This window comes from Andrena cerasifolii, chromosome 5, assembly GCF_050908995.1.
Source record: "Andrena cerasifolii isolate SP2316 chromosome 5, iyAndCera1_principal, whole genome shotgun sequence".
Taxonomy (NCBI): domain Eukaryota; kingdom Metazoa; phylum Arthropoda; class Insecta; order Hymenoptera; family Andrenidae; genus Andrena; species Andrena cerasifolii.
In genome coordinates, this window is record NC_135122.1 from 15,514,656 (window position 1) to 15,539,507 (window position 24,852).

At 48.2% G+C, this 24,852-nt stretch overlaps 3 protein-coding genes across 14 annotated transcripts in view; all 3 read right to left on the minus strand.

The window, feature by feature from the left end:
- Positions 1-18,007, minus strand: part of Synj (synaptojanin) — a 69,157-nt gene extending 51,150 nt beyond the window's left edge. Inside the window, exon 1 of the mRNA XM_076812674.1 lies at positions 17,995-18,007. The gene's annotated coding sequence lies outside the window, so the exon portion shown is untranslated. The remainder of the gene's footprint in view (positions 1-17,994) is intronic.
- Positions 1-24,852, minus strand: part of Dop (microtubule-associated serine/threonine (MAST) protein kinase dop) — a 104,692-nt gene that overhangs the window by 34,725 nt on the left and 45,115 nt on the right. The window lies entirely within an intron of this gene.
- The window catches only part of LOC143369153 (uncharacterized), a 66,396-nt gene that overhangs the window by 32,479 nt on the left and 9,065 nt on the right, over positions 1-24,852 (minus strand). The window contains exons 1-3 of one of the 12 annotated variants that reach the window (XM_076812718.1): positions 20,539-20,735; positions 19,752-19,822; positions 18,399-18,792 (exon numbers count right to left, since the gene is read on the minus strand). The exons of 8 other annotated variants lie outside the window; for them this stretch is intronic. In XM_076812718.1, coding sequence (XP_076668833.1) covers positions 18,399-18,455 — 57 coding nt within the window. In that variant the 5' untranslated portion in view covers positions 18,456-18,792; positions 19,752-19,822; positions 20,539-20,735. Of the gene's footprint in view, positions 1-18,398; positions 18,793-19,751; positions 20,417-20,495; positions 20,736-24,852 lie in introns of those variants that run through there. 3 more of the 12 variants (XM_076812717.1, XM_076812719.1, XM_076812716.1) reach the window with 3 other exon arrangements.

Below are 24,852 nucleotides of genomic sequence, written 5' to 3' on the forward strand. Positions count from 1 at the left end.
TGAATTAATTTTAAATTGTATCAACTCTTTTCAATTAAAATGTTTGGTGATGTTTAATGGACAGTAGAGCCTTGTTAGCCCAGGGGCACCGCATCTCCGAATCCACCCCTGTGGTCTGGGTTGGCAAACATGTTTTCAGCGCACACAACATAAAGTTTTGTTCTTCAATTTCTCATAAAGTGCTGCGGTACCGGCACTACCCCCGTGTATCCGTTCTAGAGTTAAAATTTGAGAAATTGTCGTCGCACGCAGAAACAATCTGTAACAATTCGCGGACAATAAATTAACGCGCAGCTCATAGAATAAATGGCTGCAGCGTAATCACTGTTAACAGGCCTAATCATAAGACAGAAACTGCAATGTGGCTTTCAATCGAAAAGAAGCAGGGAGAAACACTTGCAACGCCCTATCCCCCCGTTCATTGTACCAATTAAAACATGCTGCAAGGTTTCGATAGATAGACGGACAGGTCGATGCTTGGGGCTTCCATAATCCATTTGCAAAAGCTTTAGGCTCATATGTCTTTCAAGCTGCGAATAATTATTGTAATTTGGGCCGCGATACTGCCGACGCTGCAGCCAGTTAAATTGCTTAATCTCCTCGAGTCGATGTTAATAAAAAATCCCGGGATAAGAGGCGCTTATTACATCGAGAAGCTTAAGCACTTAGGCCCAGCGTTTCGCCCCTCTCGAGGCAGAAATAGTAATTTCGTTTTCCCACGGAGATGCATAGCTCCATAGTATGGCTCTCCGAAGCAAAGGGAACTTGGAGGCGATGAAACATGGATCGGGCTGGTTTAAAAATACAGCGGCTGGTGCGGAACGAGAAAGCAGACGCCACGACTTCTGCCGCGGAGCACCCCGTATCTACGGCCTGGTCTATCGATTTTTATCCGCTCATTTATTAATGGCGATGTGGAGCACCGTTAACCTTTTCATGTGTCGCCGCGCCCACGCGAAACCTTCGACGCTCCTGAAACCGCGGCGCCTCAAACGATCGATTAGGTCATCATTTAATAATCTTCCTTCGCCTATTTCACCATCCCCCGGGCAACGATTCTCTACCCACCCAATATCGCGAAAGAGAGATACAGTTCTCCCTGAACCCGAGACGATACTGTGCGCTTGAAAGAGTGCAGCAAAATGTGTTCCGTATCAGATAGCCACGCAAAAGGAAATATTACCACTGCAGCATATTACCTCTGCTTTTTCGATCGCCACAAAACAGTTAGAAAACTTAGAAAATTACGGGGCCACGGAGAGCGCAAGAGGGTTCCTCTTTTAATGAAAAAATCTGAGGGTTTCTATAACTTCGCAGATGGGGGATTGCTATAAAAAATAGTGAAAGATAGGTACCTATATACGTAGTTGGAAGCAGTGGCGCGCTCGGGATTTAATCCTAGGGGCAGCCGAGTTGAAGAGATTAAAATATTTTTATTGCAAATTCGATAAAATTCATTAGGCGATTGTGCGAATTTATTTAAAGAGTAAAATCCAGTTTCCTTGTCTTTTTACAAAGCTCTTGCTAGCTTCGCTTCAGTCGTCGTTACATTAACCTCCTCCTCCCTTTTTCTTTGGGGAGTGACCATCTCACTGGTTTCGTAGTAAGTAAAACTGTTTTCGGAAGTCGAATTCGTAGCAGACCTACTCTACCCGAACAGAACTTCTGCGGCGGCCCAATATTTGATGCAGAGACTCGAAGGGAGCGAATCAAGCGAGCCACCCCCAAGCACTGGTAAACAGGTATATATCTACACTCTACAACGTATCGACAGCATCCCCCTAAGTAATCGCAAAACTTTGCACCGCATCTGGGAAGCAGCTGTCCGGCGGTTCCCTCGAAAAGCACCGATGCCATTCGCGGAAGCGAACTAGGGAGCTTTCGTTAATGGCTGCGAATCGTACAAAGGGGAGGAAAGAAAGGAAATACCCTGCCGCCTAAATGGAGGGACGCAGAATGCACACCAGCCGAGTAATGTCGTTAAGGGCTCCCACTTAACGAGGCGCAGAGTTAATTGATAATTACCCCGGCGAAAACTGCAACGAGGGATATCGCGTGTGCAATTAATCGAGGGACTGGAGGCACAACCGCGACGCGTAATTGAAGGAGAAAGAGGTGGCCCGCTCGGTGCACCTGAATTCCTGCTCCACCGGCCAACGAGGAGGAGTAATGTCTTTGTCGCGGATAATTTCAATAATTCACCGATTACACGCTCGTTGAACCATCGTCTGCGGGAAATTTCGTCCCTGGGAGCGGGGCCATTAACTGTCTTTGGTGGGAGGTAACTGATACGAGTATCGATTTGGCGGAGGAAGGTAGTAGGGTAGGACTCAGAACTGAGAGAAACTGAAATAATGAATAATAATAGACACGGTCCAATTCAGAATTATCGACCCTAGTTTGAAAATATTTTTCGTAACCGCAGCCGCAGGCGATACAGTCTGTCTTGATGGATTTATTTATCAATTTACAATGCTGAAATTTTTTTGAAATTTTTCTGTCCGAAACTGCGAACACTTTGCCGACACTGTGCCTTTATTCAGACGCAGTGGGTACTTGTCCACTCGACTTTAGAATATTCATTCATAATTGGTACAATGGAGTTGCTTCCAAGTTCCCCGCGTCTTTCCCTCGTCGCGAGTTACCTGCCCCCGACTTCCAGGCTCGCAATTTAAACTTTTAATTGCTCGTCCGCTTTAAATATTAATTCGCCGCCGCGTCGCGCGACAGAAGGTAGCCGGGGCGCCGCCCGGCGTGGATCCGCGACGGAGATTGAAACGGATCGCGAATGGACCGGAAGATCGGAAATGTCGATTGGCGCACGGATCGCAGGACATTCGCCACGAGCGGGGACACGTCCCCAATCTCGCGAGGCCTCAATATCGCGCTTCTTCGGTGCTTCTTCTTCCGCCGTCTATGGAGACGGATATGGATCTGCCTCGTCGAGCTGTAATTTTCCAGCGATCGAGGCTTTTTCGCCGCGGCTGGAGGCCTGAGAGGAATCCGTTTTTCCGGTCGACTGCGTGCCGATGAGACGTCGAGATGAGATCCTCGAGAGCGATCCCATCTCCTCTCTTCGCCTCTCCCCCGACGTTCCACCCCTTCGTTACACATCCAGGACAATTACCGGGGAGGCAGGGTAAACCCTGGCCGCCTGCGTCCGCGCACCGAAATCACCGAAAATTTTCGCGAATCTGATCGGCATTCGATTTTACAATCCACTGCTTCGGTAACTGAATTTCACTTGGGGATTCCCGATAAAATTCCAGAGCAATCAATCATTTCCTAACTACCTTCCTTCTGGTGGATTCGCAAAGGAATACAGGCAGGGCTTGAATAGGTTTCGAAAATAACTGTTTCAAACTGTTGTATAAAGGTTCTGACTGAAAGAGTTATGAAGAACCTTTATTCGGAATAACCGTTATAAGGAACCTAAATATCAGACTGTATAAGTTACGGTTCCTATATAGCTGTATAACTTTTATTTTTTGGGTTCTATAAGTTTTATTTTTTAGGTTCTATAACTTTTATTTTTTAGGTACTATAACTTGCTTACTAATATACTTGCTTACTAATTTATAATAATTTTTACACAATTTGGTTACACAGAGTAATCTATAGTTGTAATATGTTGTGATTTCATTTACTGTAAAATTTTGTACAATCTTTACAAGAATCGGTTCTATAACCGTTTTGTAACTTATACAGAAGCTAAAAAATAAAAGTTATAGAAACTAAAAAATAAAAGTTATAGAAGCTAAAAAATAAAAGTTATAGAACCTAAAAAATAAAAGTTATAGAAGCTAAAAAATAAAAGTTATAGAACCTAAAAAATAAAAGTTATAGAAGCTAAAAAATAAAAGTTATAGAAGCTAAAAAATAAAAGTTATAGAACCTAAAAAATAAAAGTTATACAGCTAAATAGGAACCGTAACTTATACTTATATAGTCTGATATTTAGGTTATTTTGAATAAAGGCTCTTCACAACTCTTTCAAGAACCGAAATCTTTATAATAACGGTTTGAAGCCCCGAATACAGGGGAGGGGAGGCGATTTTGCCTGAATTATTATTACCTATTATTATAATTATTATTACCGACACGGTGATCGCCGTGATCATCGTTGTCACCGAAGTGGACTCGAGGATTTACGAGGCACTCGGTGTACACTACTCCGAAACGTGACGCGCGACGTAACGAGGCCGCAAAACGCTTCCAACGCGGAATCAACGAATGTCCCTTTCACTGTTCCGCCAGCCGCGCTCTGTTTTTGTTGAATTTCCTCTGGCACAACCGCCGCAGGTTTACCCGGCGTATAACTGCCTCGAAATAATCCAGGGATTCTACACAGAGCCGCGCAAGAACCGGCGAGCAGCGTCGGTCGACTTTCGAATTCCTCGCTGGCGATTTTGCCGCTGTTTGATTTTCATTCCGCCTCGGTGTTTTCTCTTCCTGAATCCCATTACCCCGTGCATTACTCCTTCCTTTAACACAATAATTACCTCCCGCGTTGACGCGCAATTCTGTTTGCTGTGAAAGCAACGCGGGCCGCGCGGAGATCCAGCCGAACGAACCGGGTTAGAAACCAATCGGCGATCTGCCTCGACCTCTTTCCTACCTCCGGGCAATCGCACGGTCCCGTCGATCGTAGGAAATCCGTATAAGTGGCGGGGACGCGTCAGCCGCGCGGAGGGTGGCTTGAAATTTAAATAAATCCCTCGGCGACGGGGCGAACCGGCTGGTGCTAGTCGCGGGGTATGTCGCGCGCGCGCGCGCGATAGCGGAGGAGGAGGCGTCTTCATCTGCGCCGGAAATAATGCCGCGAAACCGTGTCAGAAAGAATAATTAAAACCGCTGCGAGAACACGACCCCGATTTGCGAACAAAAAGGGCGTGGAAGACGCGTCGCGTCGCGACGGCCGCGCGCTATCCACGGGGTGCTCGAATAACACGGTGGCGGGGGGGTGAAATGGAGGTTCCTTGGCCCCGATATTGTCTTCGGGCTTGATGAGTTGCTACGTGAATGGAGGAATTAGGGAGCCGAATTTGAATAATGCGTGGCGCGGTGCAGTATTGTCGCAGACTTTGTGGATTGTTAGGTGGATGAAGGGATTATGTTGGACGCGGAGGTGTTGGTTTTGCTGATGGAAATTGATTTAAGATGCGTGGCAGGGTGGAATATTGTGCAGGTAATTATGGGAGAGTCGCTGCTGCTTATGCGAAATTGTCGCCGTATGTAAATTTTGCAATGGAAACCTTTTCCAAGGATGCTTCTTGTTAGTTGAACATTTTAAAGAACCAAAAACATCCTTCTGTTGAGAGAGGCGCTGCAAAATTCGAAACACTTTTAATTTTGCATTTAAACTTGCTAAGTTTAACTCCTCGTTTAAAAAAGAAATAGTACGAGCAAAGTAAAATGAAATATGTTTTCATTTTATACAGCCATAAAATGCAATAAAATTGGAAAATGAACAGGTACAGATATTACTTCTGTTTTTCGAAATTTAATTGTCGTTTCTTCTTTCCTCCACATTCATTACATAGGAAATAAAGATACAATGTGAAAGAAGAGTGAAAACTCCAGAGATATGTTTAGATTGTCAGATTTGTCATTAAAAAATAAATAATTTGCCTTGAGATATCGCTGCAGTTTCGTATTATTCTGGCAGGGAAATAATCCACAGGACTCCAATCCTTTAACGTATTACAAAAGTTGTATCATGAAAAACTATGAATTTTTAACTACTATGATTGCAAAAATAAACACCACGCACATCTACACTCCGCGTCAAAATTAAAGGAACACTATAATTTCCTGAAAATTTTGGTCATTTTCAAATGGCTGTATTTCTGGGAAAAATGGTCGTAAGAAATATTTAAAAAACGCATTTTAAAGCTCGAAGTTTCCAGTTTCCAGTTTTTGAATCAGGGACTCAATTTTTTTTCTATTCACTACAATACTGTTTTATCAAGATGAAAGGCAGGAAACGAAGTTTCAGAATTTGTTGCCTAGTTTGAACGTACGCACGGGACAAACAATTTTTCTCTGGCAAATCCAATGAAGAGCTCCTATAGAGCAAACATTTCCCTTTAATTTCGTTTGTTTCGTTTTGTTTTATGATTTTTATTGACCCAGTCATTCGCGATCAAAGCAAAAAAGGCACTTTTCACTTTGAACACCTGTAACTTGCGAATTCGTGATCGTAGACAAATTTTCATGAGCGTTCTGGAAAGCTAAGAAAGTTTCCTTTCAGAGACTTAAGTTACCAATTCAATGAGATTTTTTTTTAATCGTATTAAATCCATTTTAAAATGACCCGAAAAATTGCATATTTACCATTTCTTAGAAAACACGATGCCACTTCAAGGAAAATCATGGAATCATTCAAGTGCCCACGTCTTTTGTGAGCTAAAACTACCCCTTAAACACTGTGCAAAAGGCTCGATGGTCAAACATGCAATTTGGTCTGAAAAATTGAGCGATCACCCGTTTTATTTACTTTATGATTCTCTTCAACTCTTTCTTTGTTCCCGCAGTTTTTGAACGATTGTTGCACGTTTTTGAAACGTTTGCTCTACAGGAGCTCTTCATTGGATTTACCAGAAAAAAATTTCTTTGTCCCGGACATGCGTTCAAACTCGGCAAAAAATTCTGAAACTTCGTTTCCTGCGCTTTATCTTGATAAAACAGTATCGTAATGAATGAAAAAAAAATTGAGTCCTTGATTGAAGAACTAGAAACTTCGCATTCTTTTGCTGTTTTTCCACTTTGCCATAATACACTTCCGCATATTTCTGCGGAGTGTATTATGGCAAAGTGGAAAAACAGCAAAATCTCTAATTAAAAGAAATACGTTCTCGCTTACTAATCTAACTGAATCGAACCGCCTAAAACAAATAAACTCGACAGAGCCGTATTTTATTCCCGACAACTCTGGAATAGCGAAAGTCCGGCGTCTCTCCCACAATTACCCTATTGCGTGTAGACTTTACAGATTGATAGGTGAATGAAGGAATTAGAGTATGAGGGCGTAATCCACAAAAGTGGAACTCGATTAAAAGAGTGATTTCGAGCAGAATGTAACACTATCTTCGGAGTTGAATTACACGCAGCGAGACAATTATGACATGCAGCCGGAAATTTGGATGAAAGAGCCCGGAGTTTCTTGGCGAGAGCCAAGAAGAGAAGCGTGTCACAAAAGTCACGGAACTGCAGTAAGTTCGCCAGTTCCGGGTGGTCGAAAAATTCTGCGGCACTTTATGACTGGAAGAAGGAGCTGGGACCTTTCTGCTGGGACCTCTGGATGGAAAGAGAGAACACGAGGGACGAGAAGTTCCCAGTAGTTTCAAACTTCTCGAATCTGCTTTACGCGAGGGAAAGAGAGCTGCATTTTAAGAGCGGACGTTCTCCACTACTTGGCTGGTGTAAGGCCTGCGAAGCGAGCTGGTCTCTCGCAGCTGAGGATATTCTAAGTGTCCCACGCAATATAAACGAAAACACTGCGACGTACAATGCTAGCACGCCTTCTTTCATGAAAAAGCAAAGGGGGGCAGAGGAAACTGCACGTGCTTGCAAGCTTTCGCAGTGACAAAACAATACACACTACGAGAGAGAGAATATAAAATTTAAAAAGAATGAACAACGTGTAAGCTTGCTCTGCAGAACATAACAATCATCCCCCAACCCTGCCACCTCGCGTACAAAACGGTCCCACCCGTCCGTACAAAAGCAAACCACCTCTGAGCATCTAATGCTCTAAGCTCCGACCCCCGCTGCTCCCCTGCACCCTACATTAGCGCACAAAACTGGAAGCGGGATAAGAAGAGGGGTCGAAGGGGCGACGGAGCGCGGATAGCGACGTAACGCGGTGACATCCGAACTCCAGTGGAGCAACGATCCCCCAACCTGCCCCCTTTCCGATGCACGTGCACGCCTCTGTGTCTCCGACGCGGCGCAAAGGAAAAAAACAAGGCCTGGAGAGGGGTAGTGACGTAACTAGAGGGGCACGTCCCGGTGACTCGGTCGCCGGACTGGCTGCACCCCTACATGTGGCTTATCAACACGATTGCGCGCTGTAAACGACGCCGAGGGGCATATGGCCTGGCCAGTGGTAGGAGTCAACGTACCGGCTCTCCGCCGACCCAGGGGGTAGCACCGCAAAATATCGACGAAGCAGGGGATCGGTGGCGCAGTGCCGGTTTCTCCTACTACCCTCGTCCTCGTGCCAGCCGCATGCAGACGTCGAAATAGTGCTGCGTGTCAAAGCCGAATCACCGGGACAGCTCTCTTCCGGCCCGACGCGCGCTCCTCGGCCCGCCGCCGGACCCCTCTAGACACTCCAATCAACCGGCTGATTTAAATATGCCCACGTTCTGTTGGGGGGCGTGTAAATCCATCGCGGGCGGGTGGCAACCCGGTACTTGGTATTTTACAGATGGCTCGCCGAATTCTCGTTCCGCGTTCTCATTTGTAGCGGCTTGGCGTTGAGGTTCCTTTGTTCATGGCGGAGATAGAATAGCGATCGGTAACGCTGGTTTATCGCTCGGGAAGTGTCACGGAAATTCAGAAAAATCGAATGAATTTTCATTGGAACTTTGTGGCGGGCGGAGAAAGGTCTGTGCGCGCGGGTCGGTTCCGTGGCAGATGGAAAAATGAAGGGAAAAACAGGGGATGCCCATTTCTCGTAATTTTGCGATTTGCAGCATCTTTTAGTCGGGCAAACTGGGACCACAGGACTGTCGAATCAGAAAGAGTTATAAAGTTCAAGATGTCACTCTTTGCGCTTCGCTGAAAAAAATTTCCACTCTGCACTGGAGGCAGATGCGGAATTTTCCCACTCTTTGGCTAAGCACAAGCTTCTGTCGCGAGGGTAAAAGAAGAAGTTGTTTAAGAGGACAAGTGAATTCATCGAACCTTGTTGCAGGATAAAACGCTGACCCTGTATGTTCTTAACTTTCCTTGAAGATGATCTAAACCAAGATCGAAACGTCGGAAACTAATATATATTATATATAATTAATTAATTGCAAAATAGATTTGATGTATTACTTTAATTTATTAAAATAATAATTCTTTTAATCTGACCGATCCAGTGCGCCGATACCATTGTAGTTAAGCTATCAAATGTTTCTCGATAAAGCTGTTTTGTGACATTCCCTGTTTCCCCCGTTACCCTTCAAATATGCTTTCCCTGCTTTGGAACGGAGCAGTTCACACTTCTCCGTGTCACACTTGACACTGACGGCACCGAATCGTCACGGAATTCCTCTCTGCCCCGTAGATTTGTATTTAAATCAGCCTGCGCAGTGTTTAACTATTACGTAGGCTATTTCTAAGTTTCTCGCGTGCTCCGGAGGTATCTGCCGGAGACGTTGCCTCTCCGATAAGGCGCTCCGACGCGAATAGCCGTTTGGGTAGCGCAGCGGGTAAATATCGGCCGGCGGTTTTGGGGAATTGATGTTGCCCATCATAAATAGTAAGCCGTGCTCGTGTTCACGCGAGACCTAGTTCTGCGGTTACATGCAATTTTCGTGGCAGCGAAATTAAAGCGCCCGAGGCTGGGTAACTCGATTTGCATCAGCCGCTGCATATTGGGGTAGATTACCCTCTAGCCAAGGATGATGAATCAAAGCAGCGTACATTCGAGACAGAAGTGGTCGAAAGGAATCAGCTGATTCCCATCGTCCCTTCAACGATCAAATTCGACGCGCGCCCCGGAGCATTCCGCTCGAAAAGCTCTCCTCGACGCAACGAGCTCTCCCTCGCGCGCAACCAAGATTCCACGTTGCCCCTAACATTCCCCCGTCCGAGGGCGCAGAAGTAGAAAGTCGATTAGCCCAGAGCCGAAGGTGCAGGCTGCTCCCCTGCGCCCCTCGTCCCTCGGCTCCCTTAAACCTAACCCTTCTAACTTAACCAGCGTTGCGCATTGCAGCGGCGAAGCAAGTAGTAAAAGTCAACGTACGTGCAACGCTCCCTTCGCGTGGCACGTGACGGCCGCGCGGTGGTGCGCATCGACGAGGGGGGCGCAAGAATGGCGCAGTGCCGTTTTCCTCCTACCGCCTTCCGTGACGTTCCGCCGCGACTCGCGCCAGGCGATCGCACGAGGGTGACGTGGCGAAACGCCCGGCCGAAGTCGATACCGAAAACTTATCTCCCGATCGACCTTAAAACGTCCCTCCGCCGCGGCGATCAGACTCGATACCAGTTCGACAAATGGGCGACGAGCCACGCTGCCCGGACGCCCAGCCAGAACGGCACGGCGCGATGCTCTGCGGCAAGTGGAGGCTCCAAAACAAAGGGTCGGTGCCAGACTGCTTAGTTAGGGACGCGAGGTGGACGTCCCCGTTGCCGGACAGGCGAGCACGAGCGTGGATTAAGAGTCAGGCCACCTTGGAGGCCCGGAAATCATATGTCGGTTTCAGAATTTTTTCGGGCGAAATTAGAAAATGAATGGATAAACTTTTTTCACGGCTTTATTCTACAAGCCTTAGGGTATATTGAAAAATATATATATATATATATATATATATATATTTTTTAAATTTTATTTTCCGTCGTTCCCAAAGATTTTTCTTAACAATGACCTTGATTTTCTTATAGTCTAAGGTCCACTGAAGACTCCTCTTGAAGTCTCGTGTCTTTCTCTCCTCCCGATTTTAAGTTATCACCCTCCAAAGTTAAGCGTTCCGTTTCACCCCACCTTCCCCTACATAGCGTATCGTAAAATCCGTAAGTACATCTATAGAGAATCTATTACAGAAGATACTATTAAAATTTCAAGTGAGTCGAATAAAAATTGTTCAAGTTACGCTGCTAGCCAATTCGGAAAGAAAGTGATTCCGAGAAGCTTCGCGAGGCAACGCGTAACTCGGCCATTTTTTAACATTTCTGCGGAATATTTGCGCAAGAAGCATAGAAATAATTTTCAACCTCGCAGTATCGTAAACAAAAAAAATCGTCTAATGGTGACGTTTCGAGCGTCTGAGGGTGGAGCAGGGGCAATTGAGGGTGGATGGGGTTTATGGGGCTGGAATTGGAGTTTGCATCGAGAGCGATGTTTTCGAGTGGAACGTCGTCGGAGTTATAGTTAAATTGATGGGAGAGTGATTGTTGCTGCGAACTGTTTGCTCACCTCCCATCTAGGGGGCGAGGAACTAATCAGTGGAATAAATGGAGCTTTCGCAACAAAAAAATTAGGGAAAATGCGCAATCAACGCGGACCTCTGCGTTGGTAGGTTCCTGCTGGGGAAATTGGAATTTCGTAATTCAGACTAATAGGGCCGGAATGCTTGAGCGCATTAAATTTACATTTCATGAATTGCGTGCCACTTGGTGGTACAGGGAATCGCGCACCATATTTCTGCGGCATGTTCCGATGCAAGTAGGTACGTGGATTGTTTCGCGTTGGCTCAGCATTTATTATTCGTTCCACTGTACGTTGCCGTCTCCGAATCTACCCTCTCCTTTAAATCACCCTGTACGCCGCCGTATCATCTCCAAGATCTCGGCCCCCTCCCCCATAGACGGAATAACAAGACGAATCGATACGCCGCAATTGCATACCGCATTTACGACTCTGCACTCGAGAAAGAACGGTACCTACCGCGCACAGGAAGACGATTCTCGTTAAGCCAATCAGCCCGGCGCAGCAATTTTCCTACCCACGCTCAGCAAGCAGCCCGACGCCCGTCCCAGTTTCTTGGAATCGCCCTGTATTCCAACGAAAAGGACGCGGACTTTTTGCCCGTCCAAGGGGTGGCCGAGCCATTCGCGGGGAAATCAATGGACGGAGACGTTCTTTTTGCCATCGAGGAACTGGCTCGCTGAAAATTAATGGAGTTTCCCCCTTGGAAAAGCAACGAAGGCGACTCGGAGGAAAAATGTGCTTCGAATATTCTGATCGGGCTTGGAAATTAAAGCAATTTGCCCCGCGATCGAAAAACCACAGCGCGGAGTCGCTGCTTACGTTCCGCTTTCGAGGCAGCCTTTCATCGGAAAGGATCGCAGGTCGAAGACACTGGACGTGGGAGTTGCGAGGAACAACTCCTTATAATCAGAAATTGGTAACATAGGGTTCACTGCGGTTCACTGCGCGTCGTTCTTGTTACCATTTTAGTGTTTCTGGATCTCTTAACTTTTCAGTGACAATTAAGGAACTTGGCGCAAGGGGCCGCAGCTCCGTCTTTACCAACTTCGAGTAACTCAGATGAAACTGTTTATAAAAATTATTACTTTGACTTCAAAATTAAAGAGCGCAAATATTTCTAATTGAAAAATATATATTTTCACAGAATAAGTAGTAGTTATTGAGTCGACAGGTTCTTATTTCTGTTTTTGGGGAATTTTTCAATTCCGGAGCTGCCCAAAAGAAAAATATATCGCACAAAACAGGTTCGAAGCAATAAATCGCTCATTTGTTATCGGATTTTGCATCAAACGTGCACCAAACGATGTAGAATTTTTTTTTACGTAAGTATGTGACACTTTTTTTTCTAGAAATCTAAACTTTGATACGACGAAATTACTGGTTGAAAAAATGGTTCTGCACAAATGCGATTTTGTTATTAAAATTCGCCGAAATTTTTAAACTTCAATATCGAGGTCTAAAAATTCATGAAGGCTACGATATTTGAACTGAGAAATTCCCTGAGGTGCGATACACCCTATGCAACCACGAAGGGTTAAGCCGTTCCCGCAGCTGAATCGCAATCTTCGCGATTCTTTCCCCAAGAGGTAACGCGAGGAACAGCGGATGATCTAAAGCGCCGCGCAGGCGATTACGATCTAATGAGACGCGTAATTACGCGGTGTACCGTGCATCCACGAGCCATTAATCTGTCCCTTGTTCCTCCTCGAAGCTTCCGAAAGGAATTCGCGACGGACGTGGGTTATTAAAAAACCGACTCGAGAGAATCGGCGTGCATTCTCGAGGACGCAATTCGCGTTTCCCCCTTGAAGAGGGCCGCATTCGCTGCTGGATAGATGCTCGCGATTCCCGCAGCATCCATGGAATATATTCAGGAAACGGGGATAATCAGCGGATCATTGGGATTGTTATATAACAGATTTTGTTTCCACCCCGTATGGACGAAGTTTCCATTTCGACGCGAGTTTCTTCGTCCCGAATGGACTGTAATTGCACGCGAATTGCGTGGAAACTTAAGGGGAGGTTCCGGTCTAAAAGTCGATTTTTTTTTATTTCATTTTTCGAATGTTCAACCTTTTAGGAATACTTGTTTAAAAGGATTTGTTGACATTCGTAACATTCCCGATGTTATAGGCATTTGAGTGGCGGCAAACGCATGGGTAACAACCCGCTACTTGGCGCTGACGTAAAACTTTAAACGCGTTTTTCTCGAAACAGTGTTCTCGAAACGGTGGGACCTGTATCTCCAAAAGTTATTATCCGATTCGACTGAAACTTTTTTTACATTGAAGAATATACTTCTGGCTAGGAGGGAAACTAGGAAAAAATACAAAAAATTGAAAATTTATAATTTTTAAAGGCGTTGAAAGACGAAAAATATAGGGGAAAAGTGATTTCCAACTTCAAGTGCCGTTATTTTCTTAAAAATGGTCATTTTGCATTTTTTTCAGGTTTCCCCCCTAGCCAGAAGTATACTCTTCAAAATAAAAGAAGTTTCAGTCGAATCGGACAATAACTTTTGGGGATACAGGTCCCACCGATTTTGATGAATTTTTTGACGCCTTGACTTTAACGACTCCCCAGTGCCGTCTGTAATGATTAATTATAAAACAAAAAATATATTTCTATAATACAAGACATCCTTAATACAATGCAAAAAGTCCCATTAAATTATATATAGTAGTTTTCCTTTAATTAATTCCTAAATATCACCTATTTTGGGGGGCTCTAGACCGGAACCTCTCCCAGATGGTCAGCTCGGTGGAGACCGAGAGTATCAATTTGCATTTTCGAATGGATACTAGTGAGATATGAAAACGGCGCGTCGAAGGAGCTAACATTTCCGTGATATTAGAACTTGGGCATCCACCTTAACAAGCTCCCAGAAACTTTCTAGGTAAGCTACCTTATCCCCAGCAGTCTGTAATTACGGAGCAATTGGAACTTGGAACCCGAGTCTTTGAAAGGCTAACGTATTTATACCGTGAGCCCGAAGCATCCACCCCCGACGCTTAAGATCCGTTCCAGAAGCAATCATTGTTTCCCGCGCCCAATTCCGTCATCCCTTCGAGCACAATAGGACTAACGATACTGTTGTTCGGGCCGCTGTTGCCGCGGCTGGAGCAATAACGAAGAACGAATTCCACTTGGGAATCGGGCGCGATTGAACGTCACACATTCCCACGCCGTCGTGCGTGCTCGAACAAGGGTTTGCCGCCTGGAAACGCGCGGGGGCTAGCTCGTCGCCGAGAACACGCCAATTCTACAGCTGAGAGATTTACGAGCCGCGGCTTAAGGTGAACCACGATCCCCTTTCGACACCCCCTTCCCCCGCGAGTTAATCCAGGAACCGTGAAGGTCGAGAGTACATATCGCGTTCCACGAGTGTCATTCCCATTTTCCAGGCAATGATAGCGGCGCGGCGCGGGGAAAGAGGCTAGAAGAATCGCGAGAATTAAACGAACCGTGGTAGCCTGGAAATACGGATTTCTTGGGGCCAGGTCGGATACCGATGGTTAAGGGGTCATGCTCAGTCAGGAGGCCGAAAAAAAGGGTGGTCTTTGGAAATTTTTTACTCAAAAGCTATAACACATTTCTCAAACAATCTTTTTTCCCTTTTAAGCATTGCATCTAGTACCGTGCATAGTATTTTTTTTATTTAAAAATTTGTATCAATACAGGGAATGTCACAAATGAGCTTTATCGAGAAAATTGTTTCGCTGCAGTGCAGAGTGAGCATTACCTGTTCTTAACCAGTATAGCAAAATTTTAACGTTATCTTACGGTGGCATTTGAATTTTATAACCCTTTGTGATTCAACAGTTCCGTCCCAGTTGTCGCCAACAAAATCTTAATACATAAAGCAGAAAGTTTATATACGTTTGCGTGTTTGTCCGTCGCTCAAAAAGCTTCGAACGGTAGACTCTTGGATCGCGAAATGTGCCTGGCTAATCCAGATGAATGTGACTATTCTTTCCGCCCCAAAAAACTAGAAAAGTAGCGCAGCTACTGTGCTATAAATCGCAGAATCACGAGAAATGGACATTCCTCGTTTTTCCCCTCAGCATTCACATAATAAACCCCTAAAATCTTGGACCCTTTCTCCATTCCGACGTATATCCGAATCGCTTAAATTACCCTGCGTAGAAAGGTCGATCATTATCTATTTAATTAGCATAGCGACGAAGTGACTGCAGCCAGCCTCACTAGCGAAAGTGTGAAACCAGATGTCGCACAAATTGAACAACTCTCCCAGCCGCGCCAGCGGCGTCATTGTTATTAATATCCCCGCGTTAGGGGTGCTCGGAGTCGCCCTGATTGCCACTGGGACGAACTAAAGTAAATTCACGAAATAATTCCCCCGACGGACGCATCCCCCGCCGATCAATGTCCAACTTCGCCATTGTTCGACTCCGACAGTGTGCACGCGGATGATTGGTTCCTCCCGTGACGGGGGAGAACGAGAGAGTAACCGATAATCCGTAATACGTATTACTTATCGAGGGTCCGTTCGCGAGCGGGACCAAGGCGCTGCTCAGACAAGCGCCGATACCAGGCATTCAGCCGGAGCGGAGACTCCACTAAACTTCGCTCCCGACGAGAATACCGCCGACGGCCCGGTGAAAGGGAACGCCGCCGCGTCGGTGGGGGGCAAGAAGCCCCAGCCTCCTTCGAACCTTTTCCTGCAGGCTGGAAAATCGAACCAGCCACCGGCTGCACACCGAATTCCCAGGTTCCCGAGCCCGTCGCCTGTCTGCCTGTGTGCGTGAACTTTGTAACTCGCACGTACGGATGTCGCCAAGTTCCACCTGCCGGTGGATGCACACCGGGCGGCGGAGACACCGCGAGCCTGTTCAGACGCAAGCGGCACGCCAGCCGATGCCATTGCGAGACACCTGTTATAGCTGCGCCGCAACTGTTAACGCGCTACAGTCACGGCGAAAGGCGATGGGCCCTCAAGGACGCCCCCCACCAACGCGTCTTGGCTCTGCTTGCTCCGCCCACTGCTGCGCTTAGGAGGGGAGAGTGTGTAGCGCGCTCTTTATCTTTTGAATAAGGAAGTAGGTAAAAGGTGTAAAAGTGCAATTTTCCAGTTCAATTGCCGCGCCTTTACGATTCCAAAGGGGATTTATCGGAAAAGAATATATCGCTTTTTCCACAAGCGTGGTATATCAGAAGTTACGTTTCTAGGAGCAGACTATTAAAGCGTGATTGTATAACTGTTACCCAAGTAAAATTATCACTGGACAGTTAAGAGATCGAAAATTGCGAAAATGGTAAGTCAAAAATGACGGTGGGTTGCAGTTGAACTCCATATGACCGATTTCTGATTAGGCCAGCTCGCGATGGCTTCTCGCGCCTCTTCTGTGCTTTGTTAAATTTCACAATGCACAATAAACTAATTCTCTATTATATCATAAATTTATATTTCTTTCAACATTTTTTCATAGTTTTTCATTAAAAATAAAGTATTTACTTTATAAAAAAAAACACTACATTTTTTGTACTTGCTACATGATCACGCCCTAAGGCGGTGACCCAGAAGGCTGCCCTGGGGAGCCCAGACGTCCTCCAAATTGAAAACAGACATCGGATTCGGTATTTTCATCCCCGAACTAGACTAGTCTAATTTTTACAACTGAATTAAAAATCTATGCACTGGAGGGTTAAGAGATGTTTCAGCTTGAAATGCTTCGGTTTAAGCTTTGAATTGCAATTGGTCTACGCCGATCAGCAACGGTAACGCCGCCGCTTCGCGGAAACACGTGTTGTCGCGACTGGGGGAGCGGATGAAAGGTGTGGGTTAGGGTTATCGGCAAGCAGGAAACGATCGATGGGCCTGTAACGCGCTCTCCGCAAAAGTGACGCGTAGAGAGCCGAAATTATCGCCTCGGCGGGGTCGTGGGACCGATTGTTCAGTGGAATCTCGAATTCGTCATACAAATGGATGAACACGTGAGCTCCACTGGCTCAATTAAGATCTTCCCTTGCCAACGTCCCTTGAAGCGCGTTACGTTGCCGACGCAGGATGGCGAGCCGTCTAGCTCGGCGCTGTCTCGATTAGTAAGACAATGGATCGTCAAGCACGAGTGCTGGTCAAACTTTTCCCTCTCATCCAATAAAGCCGCAAATCCCCCTCGGCTAAATCTCCGGCGTACACAGAGGCCCGCGACACGCGCGGATATTATCAGACACACGGGTATGAAGTATATATCGTGGCGGCGCTATCTGAATAGCAAACTCGTGAAATCGACGAGGAAAAAGCACAGGAAGCTTCGGCTTCCGTCCCGCGGCAAAGGAGCGACCAGCGATTTCCGAAGCTCTGTCCTGCATTCGACCACAGCTCGAGGGATCGTAAAATCGAGGAAGAAGCTCCCCCGCTTTCGCAAACACCGGCTCCGAAGTATTTCGCCGCGGCTGGGGAGTATCGAGGGTACTCCAACACCGCTACCAGAAGCGCCGCAGAGTGGCATCAGCGGCGCTATTGGAGACGCTCTCGGGGGATGATCCGACGAGCAGCGAAACACTGTTGTCGCGGATACCTGAGCCTCGCAGAGGTATCGCTGGGATTACGGGTCTCTTTATCTTGGTGCTTTATCCAGCTTTCACCTAGAGACGAATGTAGGTAACAGTAGCGTTTGAAGCGGTTGCGGAGAACCTTTCACGTGTCTCGCGTTGTTATCTTCCAGAGGGTTATCTTCATATCCGCGCAAATCCCTCCCCGAGTGGTACAAGTAGATAGAAAAGCCCAAATCTACCCAAATACACGGTGCGCTCCCTAAACGACACCTGGTGCAATTACCCATCGCGACATCAAAGCTCCAGCTACGCCGTTTCCCAAAGATCACCTCTATTCCGGTGACAGAGGCTTAACCAGCGAGACGAAAGTCGTGCTTGCAGCGTCTGCGAGCCGCGGAACCACGGAAATGATCGCCTTTCAAAGGCAGCGCCGGCGCGTTGAAGTGGTGTTTTTCCGCTGTTCCACGTTACACTCGTTACAGAACGTAGATACCGAGTGTTCCGAACGGTCCCAAAGTCAGACTAACGCGCGCAACCGTTCCTCCGCTCAGTCAGCCGCTACCACAGGCTCCCGTCCGCGAGCCGTGTCCTTTGGGAGGATCACGGAAACGTTCGGCTGGCTCACGCCCGGGAGTCTCTGGCAGCCTGCGTAGTGCCTAAGACACCTCCCTCTCTGAGGGATCCTGAGGATCCTCTAACTACCGCGATCGGGCCGGGACAGTTTCTCTCTCACCTTGTCAATCGGCATTGAAGGGCACGCACGACAGAGGTTCCAGAATGAACCAATCATGAGGCCGCGGTGTGTGGGGCAGTGGATCAGTAGTGACACAGCCGCTGTGTTAGCGACGGGGCCGTTGAGACGACGCGGTGCACGGTCGTCAGGCCAGGTTGATCTCTCCTCCCGAGGACGTGACTCCTCGGCGTCTACGAGGACGCGGCTAACACTTGCTCCTCACTTGTACTCTTGCTGCTCCGCCACCTTCGGCCGCTACCACCACCTCCTCCGCTTCGTGCGCCTCCACCACCTCCTCCGCTTCGTGCGCCTCCGTTTTCCCCCTCGCTCCCTCGGGGTCCCCGTTGAAGGCGGTATTCGCGAGCGGCGGTCGGTTCGTCCGGCTTTGCTCCGTCTGCGTGGCACGCGCGTATGCACGCGTGTATATACGCGCGGGTGTGCGCGCGCGGTCGGACGGACGGGAGTGACACACGAGGACGATGGGGCACGCGCGGCCGCACGGTAGACAGCGCCGGTGTGAACGGAGCGTGGTGGTTGTGCCCGCGACGAGAGAAATGGAAAAGAGAAAGAGAGAGAGAGAAATATAACGTGAGCGCGGAGGCAGAGCTCGGGGGGTGCAGCCTTAGCGGGACTTTAACCCTCTGCACTCGTGGTGCGTCTCCTGGTAGCAGAGAGCAGGGGGGGGGGCGCTCCACCGTATATGCCCGTCCCCGGGGCTGAAATTTTCAAGGGAGCCGGGCACTCGGCTTCGCCGCGTAACGCGGTATACTTTTCGGCGTTCGGAGCACTGTGCGCGAAGCGAGCGTGCCCTCGCAATGAGTTGCACGCGGAAGCGTGGAACAATCGCGACTGGAAAGCTTTGAGAGTCTCGAGTATCTTGACTGAAGGGTAGAGTTAGCTTTGACACGGTCCGAGGGGATTAATTTCGGGGGCAATCGCGAGTACAAAGGGTTAAGTTCCCGAGGAAGGCTCAAGCTTCAGCTGGAGGAATCGAGATCCGTTTCAGGAGGGTACGTGCGCGTCGCGCACTGGTCGGAGATGAGAAGGCACGGGGGGTAGCTCGACGTCCTCGAGCGGCGATACGCGGATTGGAAGACGTCCAAGTCCGTCGCGTCAGAATCTACTCGAAACAAAGGGGAACCGTCGATCGACGATCGAGAGAAGGACGCGACATGTTCGTCGAGGATTTCGTCAAGGTCCGCAGGGTCGCGACCGTGCCACAAGGATAGGGACAAACGGACGAACGAGGGATGACGAAACCAGCGGCGGGGCACGGGGAAAAAAGAAGGGAGAAAAAGAAGACGAGACACCAGGGAAGCAAGGAAAAAGGGGTGGGCCGTCTTGGAGGCCTACCACTCCATCCTCTCCGTCGTCAGGATTTTCCGCTTGCTTCCTTTCGAGCCACGGGCCCTTTCCTCTTGCTCCTACCGATAAACCGAATTCGAATACGAACTTTCACCACTCGTCGTATCGAGATCCCTCTCTCTCGCTCTCTCCCTCTCTCTCTCTCTCTCCCTCTCTCCCTCTGCTCGGTGCTCTCCTCCCGTGGATCGGCTCGATTGTTGGATCGTGGATCGCGGGCCCCGGCGCGGCGCGGTGTCACCGGTTAGAAACGGTGGTAGTCATCCGGGTGTCAGCCGATCCTGTCTCTCTCGCCGTCTCAACTGACCCGCGAGTTCCTATCGATACACGGCCCCCGCGTGTGTGGCCACCGAACACCTCCTCGGACGCACGCGACCAACCGAAGTCGTTTCGCAGCCGCGGTAAGCCGGCGTTTCGCACTTTTGCGAGCTCTCTCTCCCTCTGCGCGTTTGCCTCTCGCCAAGGCACGGGAGAAAAGCCGGCTGACGAACTACTGGGTGCTTGGACGTGAATAAAAAGCAAGAGAAACGAGAGGGAGGGAGCTAGAGTAATGACAGAGAGTGGAGATTGATAGACAGATAGAGAGTGAGAGATAGATAGAGAGAGAGAGAGAGAGAGAGAGAGAGAAGAGAGAGAAGAGAGAGGGAGGAAAAGAACGACGTTTGTGGTGTAATATTATATATATCTGTATGTATATATATATATATATATGTGTGTGTGTATGTATATATATACACGTCGGCGACGGGATTGTAACACTCGGACGCGTATTACGAACGGAATGACGAGACGGAGGGCAGAGCGAGAACGGAATCGTGAGAGGCACTGGTCCCACCGTCGCACCGACGACGTTGCGTAGAGCGCCGCGTCGCCGGCAAGACGCCTCGTCCGGTAGAAGGGGTTGCCAGAGCGCAGGCGCCCGACCTGATCGGGTCGATAGTCCGCAACGTTACTCCCTGTTCTCTTCCCTCCCAACCCCACCACCCACTTCCCTATTACCCTCCCTCCTTTCCCTGCCTCTCCGTCCATCTACTTTACACGGTCTTTCCCGCTGGATTCTCTCCGTCCGTCTCACTCTCTCTATTAATCTTTCTCTTGTTCTCCTTCTCTTTCCTGTCCGTTTTCCACGATCTTTCCCCATTCACTTGTTCTCTCCCTCTATCCTTCTCCGCCACCCTCGCATCGAGCGTGGACACTCCGCCTGTTTTTCACGATCCTCGCGGTCCTTCTTCTCCACCCAGACGTGTCTCTCCTTCGCCGTCCCGATCATTCCCGTCGAATTTATCGATAAAGGTGTACACCCTTCTAGGCTCTGCCTTTAGTTCGCACACGTAGCTCTACCTTTCTCGAGCTCGCTCCCTTCGCGCGATCCATTCCCTTCCTCTTTCTCTGTCTTCGGCGGTCCGACACCCCCCTGCCACTCTCCCTCTCCGTCTCCCTCTGTTTTCTTTGCAGTGGCTAACGCGTGCTCCTACCCTCTGTCAGTTCAGCCTCGCCGTCTCTGCCCTGACGTAGTTACGTCTTTCTCCCTTCGAGCTTCATCCCTCCCTTTGGATCAAACCCCCGGGTGCCTTCCTTCCATTCTCTCTTGACTCGCTCGCTTCGGGACTGTCGTCGGTTTTCTGTAACGTTTCCCCCAGGTACGTACATTCTCGGATCCCGTTTGCGCCCTCGCCATTGGCATGGTTTAAACAAAAGTTCGTTATTCAGCCTCGATAATGCGTAGCTAAGACACCGCGGAGCCCGGTCCTCTGTAGTCGCCATGGCGACGGAGTGACAAGGAACTTGTCCCGTTCTGTTGTGGTCATCACCGAGAATATTCCGTCAGCATTACAAACGTCGCCTCTGCTCCACGCCCATACCACCCGCAATCATCATCAATATCTCCAATATCTTTATTCCCCATCCCTCGACCCTCGTTTATCGCGAGGCTACCTTCCCCCGAAATATCCCATGGCACAGTCCCCCTTTGTCCTTTGTCGCGTGGAGCCGCTCCACGGTCTCCTCGCAACTTCTACCCTCCGCGGGGGACAAGTCCCGCCTAACCCATCCCCTGCATTCCCATCCGCTTTATCGCGAAATTCCTCGATACGAACGCGAATAAGAGCAAGAGGACTGCTATTCGCCGACGTGTTTTCTCGCTCGGGAACAGGAGACGCGATTTCCTTGGCGAAATTCACCCCCCGTCTCGCGACTTCCTTCTTTTTCCACGCTTCCTTTGCTCCCACCCTCCTGGCTGTATTTCCCTCTCTGTTCGCTACCCCCTAGCCCCTGCTCGCGTTACGTGGCACCCGATCGCTCGTCCTTCTCCGTCTCTCGGTCGTTAGTCGTCCTGTTCGCGTAGCAGGCGCCACGATGTCGAGCCAGCGTCGCGACGCTGCTAACCTTCCTGCGGTGGTCGCGGACACAGCCGCGCTATAGGCGCTCCTGCGGCAGTGCCCAGTGCCGAAATCTGGAATGGAGCTCGCGGGATCCCGCACCCCTTCCGAACCGCCGATGCGATACGTCTGCTGGAGAAGCTCGGTACACTTGTTCAATTGCAAATAACGAGGCAGCTTCTCCTTCGCTGGCCACGACTAACGAGTCTGCTTCTCCGGCCGAAACAGGGGGCCAGGTTCTGGGTCTAGATTGCGTCTAGATGGGACGCGTACCTTCGGCTCGGGTTCGTTTGAGGGAAAAGGGTACGTCTAATCATTCGGTGGAGTGGTCGTAGCTTGGGTAATCCCAAATGCCGTTGCCGGCTGACTAGTTCGCGTAGTTTGCAGTTATTACCTATCGAGAAGCTGACGAGGTAGTTCTAAGATTGATGTCCCTGCTGCCTTCTGAGTCATCAAAGGCCATCGTTTTATTAAGTCATTGCTGCGACTGTACTTCTAGGAATCTAGGTGCTATTAGATTCTAGGGGACTGAAAATGGGAAAGGAAGAAAGTGTGCGTTTCGTCGTGAGCCTTTTAGTGGAACCTGTCGTAGCCGCGGCACAGTGGTTCCAAAGTACCTTTTTGTGGACAAAATTCCGTATCTCAGTGAATTCTTAACCGATTTTTATCTTTTTCTGCTCGTTTTGTCGGGGATTAAATTTGCTAAAATGTCAAACAGTAGTTTTCCTAAATTTTCTTTAGGGATTAAAAAAAAAATTCTGAACTCTTGGTCCCGAAACAACGAGTTTATTAACCAGTTTTTTTCATTTAGTTTTCTTTTTCAAGTGCAACAGACGGAGTTGGCCATTGGGACCTCAAAATCGAAACTAAAGGATCCGATGATATTAATAAATTATGCATTATATCCTCATTTGTCGAAAACCTCGAACAGTTTCTGGTATTAAATTGCCGGAATCTTTTAAAATCTTTGTGCCTAGATTCCCATTTTGAAAAATCACTCTTCAATTGGTAAATATTTGAGGGAGAACTTGCTAAAAATGCCGCCTTGCACGGAGGTGTCGCGACAATTGTGCTCCGCGTCCAATGCCAATAGATGTGGCGCAGAGATTAAAAAGCGAGTGGACTGCGCACCCTGAAACACCGAAAGAAACCATCCCCCTGGAACACCGCAGACATTTTACAGAGCAGTCCCCCGACCTCTGCCCCGCGACCTCCGGTATGTTTCTGCTTGCGCCGCCAAGCAGGGACAATGGGCAAACGAAGCGAATTGCCAGCCAGGCGAGCAAGTTTCGGAAACGCAGCCCCCGCGACGGCTCGGGGGACGCAGATTTTTCGAATATATTCGGCCGTTGCGCGAATTGAAAGAGGAGCGGGGCACGCTCGAGGTACTCTGGCGAGCATCGTCTCGATGTTACGAGAAAAATGGGAATATTCGGTTCGCTTTTGGCCGAGCAGCATCCCGAGTTCCGCTCGCTCACAGTAGCTGCCCACGGGTGGCTGACCTTCGCGTTTAACACTTCGTACCTGGCCCAGTTTCCAAAAATCTGCTCCCTCTGGAATTTCATTCAGATCCAAGGTATCACTTTGGTCTAATTAGTCGAATGCTCGAGGCCCTGGAGGAGTCGTCCTTTTACGAAAAGCTCCAGCTGAATCGCTGACCCAGGGACGACCCCTGCCGCGGCAGGATAATGAGGGGTCGTAAAAGACAATCCTTTCGGTGTAATCTTAATAGCTGGAGAAGCAACGCAGTCGTGAATTAAGATAGACGATTTTAATTATTGAGCGAAGCGGTCGAAAGGGACACCCCTATTTCGAATCGCTCAGGTGTCCAGCATGGCATCGGAGGGTCCGTTTGGATGGAGGTGGAGGTTATTGAGAGCACCGCGCCCAAAATCACATATCGACAGCCGTGAATGGTCCCCTCGAAATCGTGGAAGGAGGAAAACAATGCTCCCTTTCCACGATCACCTTGAAGGAGTCAGTTTTACTGAGGTGGTCGGGGATGAAACAACCGCGCGAACGAACGCTGCATTACCCCGCTCGCGAAGTGTTCTCTGCGGCGTGCGAACGTTTTTCGTTTGATGTATTAATTACTCGCCGGTTAATTGGGTGAAATAGAGCGATACGAAGGGGCAGTGATGAATTTTGTGGTAGTGAGCATTCCACGATAGTTACACGCCTTTGGAAAAGAGGGCAGGGGAATGGTAATACCTTCTCTCCTAGTTTATATCGATCTCGTATGTGTACTGACAGTTTTGTTTGGAAAACGCCATTAACGGTGCTCTTCGATAGCAAAATTCCATATTTAACTCCCAAGTAGTTCAAACTTAGCAGGAATAACGTTGTCAGCTATTAACAACCTCTAATTGTAAGCTGAAAATATTTGCAAAGTATTATTGTTATTATTTTGTGGAGTTTCACGAGCTCAACTCGGTGTATTCTTCTTTTCCTTCTTCTTCTTCCTCTTCTTTTTCTTATTATTATTATTATTATTATTATTATTATTATTATTATTATTATTATTAATTCCACGAGTAAATCAACTATCAGAGAGTTATTTATGAGTGTTTTCTTGTAGCGTATTACCATTTGACTCTTCTTGATGAAATTTTTGCTGGTACACTGGGTGGAGGAAATATAGCTGTAGAGAATCCCGTAGCATACCAAAGTGCCTTCTAGAATCTAGAATCTAAAATCTAGAAACTAGGGAGACA